The sequence below is a fragment of the Myotis davidii genome, unplaced genomic scaffold, assembly GCF_000327345.1.
Source record: "Myotis davidii unplaced genomic scaffold, ASM32734v1 scaffold557, whole genome shotgun sequence".
In the NCBI taxonomy this organism is placed as follows: Eukaryota; Metazoa; Chordata; class Mammalia; order Chiroptera; family Vespertilionidae; genus Myotis; species Myotis davidii.
Window position 1 is genome coordinate 122,975 of NW_006289557.1, and position 3,728 is coordinate 126,702.

General features: G+C 48.4%; 1 protein-coding gene across 1 annotated transcript in view; it reads left to right on the top strand.

The window, feature by feature from the left end:
* Window positions 1-3,728, top strand: part of TMEM44 (transmembrane protein 44) — a 63,928-nt gene that overhangs the window by 27,335 nt on the left and 32,865 nt on the right. Inside the window, exons 6-7 of the mRNA XM_015562809.1 lie at window positions 1,515-1,706; window positions 3,250-3,354. Coding sequence (XP_015418295.1) covers window positions 1,515-1,706; window positions 3,250-3,354 — 297 coding nt within the window. The remainder of the gene's footprint in view (window positions 1-1,514; window positions 1,707-3,249; window positions 3,355-3,728) is intronic.

Here is a 3,728-nt window from a genome sequence, read left to right on the forward strand (position 1 = left end):
TCAGTTCTGCTCCCAACCTGGGCCTGTCCCTGCCCTCAGGGAACCAGCTTTCCTGGTCTTTGCCTTGCCTTCCTCCCGGGCGGGGGGGATGGCTGTGCAAGCTGGCCAGCTGTGCAGTGGTGACCCTGCCCTGTGTGCTCTTGGGCTGGGGCAGCAGAGATAAAAGTTGACAAGGGCTGCCCTTTGTCAGTGATTGTGAGCACCTACCTGGTTCCCCAAGGGTGTTGCCTGATGTGCTGACACACCGGTGACCTTGGCATGAGGGCCTCAAGGGCAAGCTAAATGCAGACAGTGGTGGTTGATTGTGTGTGTGTGTGTGTGTGTGTGTGTGTGTGTGAGAAAATATTTCAAAGATTGATATTAATAAATAATCCACCTAACTGTCTATAATCTGAAATAACTACTAGGCCTAAAGAAAAATTCACTTTATTTTAAACAAGAGGATACTTCCCAGTATATTCTGCGTTACATTTGAAGTAGCTTCCCTTTCAATTTTGCATTTCAGTGAAGTCTTTGTCTTTGAATAATGGCACAATAGAATACACAGATGATGTATTATAGAATTCCCTGAGACCTATATAATTTTATTAACCAATGCCACCCCAATAAATTCCACCTAAAAAAACTTTCCTAGGGCTGCCGTCACAAATGGCCACAGACCTGAAGCTTACACAACAGAAATGTATTCTTTCGGCTCTGGAGGCTGGAAGTCCCAAATCCTGGCAGGGCCGCACTCTCTCCGCAGGCGCTGGGGGAGAACCCGTCCGCTCCTCTTCCACTCCTGCTGGCTGCGGTGCTCCTTGGCTTGTGGCAGCATAACTTACCTCTGCCTCCTTTTTTTAAAAAAAATATTTTTATTGATTTCAGAGCGGAAGGGAGAGGGACAGAGAGATAGAAACATCAATGATGAGAGAGAACCATTGATCGGCTGCATCCTACACGCCCCCTACTGGGGATCAAGCCTACAACCCAGGCATGTGCCCTTGGCCGGAACCGAACTTGGGACCCTTCAGTCTGTAGGCCGACGCTCTATCCACTGAGCCAAACCACCTAGGGCAACTCTGCCTCCTTTTGTGTGCCTCTGAGTCCGCTCCTCTTATAGGGACTCCTGCCAGGGGATTTAGGACCCACCCTAACCCATGGTGACCGCATCTTAACTAATTATATCAGCAAAGATCCTGGTTCCAAATAAGGTCACATTCTGGGATATGAATTTGGCGGAGACTATTCACGCCTCTGTGTGTATGGTCCCTGTAAGGCAAGTCCTTCAAGGACGATGCTTTCCAAAATGCTTTTGTTTAACAAGTATTTCCCAAGTGCTTGGTAGAGGCAGGGTCTTACTAGGAGATGGGCCCTTTAAGGAGGAAAGTAGAGAGTCAAGCCTGGCCCTGTGCTCAAATGAGCTCCCCAACCCGGGGACAGAGAGCGCAGGGTGGGGCCCAGGGCCCAGAGGTGAAGGCGGCACTGGGTGGCTGCAACTCTCCACTTCCTTGGACCTTAACTCCACTTCCCAGATCATTTTCCTTTCCTGGGTGATGAAAAGCAAGATGAGGCGGGTCTTGGGGTTTGCCTCTGAAGCCAGAGAGAGCCCCGACACTCAAGCCCTTCTGACCTGCACAGAGAAAGAGGAAGACAACGAGGAGGCAAGGAATCAGGGGCTGGAAAACCGCTGGTCCCACCAGTGTTTGCATGTGGAGGGGACCGAGGTGAGCATGGGATTCTGGGTCCCTCTGAGCCTGGCCGCTTGGTCACTTTAAAAAACCACGGTTGATGCCCAATGCTAAGGGGCCCTGAATAAATAGGACTTTCCATTTCCCCAATTACAACATTTTTAAAAGTTTCTGAACACTTAATAAACTTCAATATATGTTTCGCAACGTAGATGAAAAATAGTCAAGTGTCCACTTCTGCTATTTAGTAATTTACTTATTCATATATATTTAAGTTTACATGCTACAAAAATTAACATGTAATCTGACTGAGTTAATGAAATAGAAGATAGGGGGGGAGGGTATGGCCAAGGTGAAAGGGGTTTATATAGGTGCGTGGACCAAACACCCAGGTTCCCATAAAGGCAGGGGTGGGGAATATCCGGCCCAAAGGCCCGTGTAAGGCCCGTGAAATCATTTGGTCTGGCCCTGCCAAGGCATTAGGGGTGGGTTAATTAAATGTTTGACCAAATATAGGAGGCTAAATTTTAAGTTGATGATTTTGTATGGCCCTTGAATGATGTTATCAATATCCAACTGACCCTTGGCAGAAAATGGGCTCCCCACCCCTGCTCTAATGGGAGGTTATTTTCATTCCACTCTAGCAACTGTTATGAAATTATATCCCAAAACGGAGCTACAATGTGTAAAGAGCACCCTGTGTGTCTGGTTGTTCTAAGGGGAGGAAGAAGAAACTTGGCAATCTTCTCAGCATTCCGCAGCCACAGTGGTTCTCAAAGTGTGGGCCCTGGACCAGCATTACCTGGGAACTGACTTATTAGAAATGCAAATTCTCGGCTTCCACCCGGCTCTTCCCAATGCTAAGCTGAGAGTGTGCTGATCAGCCCACCGGGCGCTTCGGGTGCACACGGCAGCGTGAGGACCACTGCTTTACAAAAGCGTTTATGTAGCACCTAGTGCAGTGGTTCCCAGACGTTGCCATATTTTAGAATCACCTGCAAGGCTTTTAAACTTTCCAGGTCACATCCCGACCAATTAAACCAGAATATCTGGGAGGAGGGGTTGAGAGCTAAACATCAGTTGTTTTTTTTTTTTAAATATATTTTATTGATTTTTTACAGAGAGGAAGGGAGAGAGAGATAGAGAGTTAGAAACATCGATGAGAGAGAGACATCGATCAGCTGCCTCCTGCACATCTCCTATTGGGGATGTGCCCGCACCCCAGGTACATGCCCTTGACCGGAATCGAACCTGGGACCTTTCAGTCCGCAGACCGACGCTCTATCCACTGAGCCAAACCGGTTTCGGCAGTTGTTTTGTTTTTTAAGATGCCCAGGTGATTCCACTGTGCAGCAAAGTTTGGGAACCACTGACATACTGTGACCTCAAAAAATAAGATGCATTTCATAGGAAGCAAACAGTGAGATGTGCCATAAAAGAACAGGGGGCAAAAAACACTTTAGGGGGTGGGGCTTTGGGGGGCTTTTTTTTTTTTTTTAAAGAAAATGGGACCTTGTTTTTAGAAAATGTCTCCCAACTTAAGAATTCCCATGTCTGTCTCCTTGTTCCTACCCGAAAGAACTCAGATTGGGTGCCTCTCACTGCACTGTCGCACTGCCAGCCACTCAGGACGATGACAGCCATCAGTCACTACATGGAGCTGACCATTGAGCCGGTGCAACAGGTGAGTGGCCATGGGCCACAGCCGGGTGTCCAGAGGGTGGGAAGTAGTCATGGAAGGCTTCCTGCAAGAGGCAACACTTTAGCTGCAGGATGGGCAGGATGAGGCAGGAGAGCATAAAAAAGAGGAAGGGGAAATAAGAGAAAGAGAAAAAAGGGGGTGGGGTGGGGTGGGGGAGGAAAGAGGAAGGAGCTCTCCAAGGCCTAGTGTGGGACAAATTGGGGGAATTCAGGAGATGACAGGGTGGGGATAGCATCACACTACAGAAGCTGAATGCCATCCTGAGGTGATGGGAGTCTGTGAGGCTTCAGGACTAGAGACTTAAGGTCAGATGTTGTTGCAGCCAAAGGTAAACTGAGTGTGTGTTGAGGGGCGTG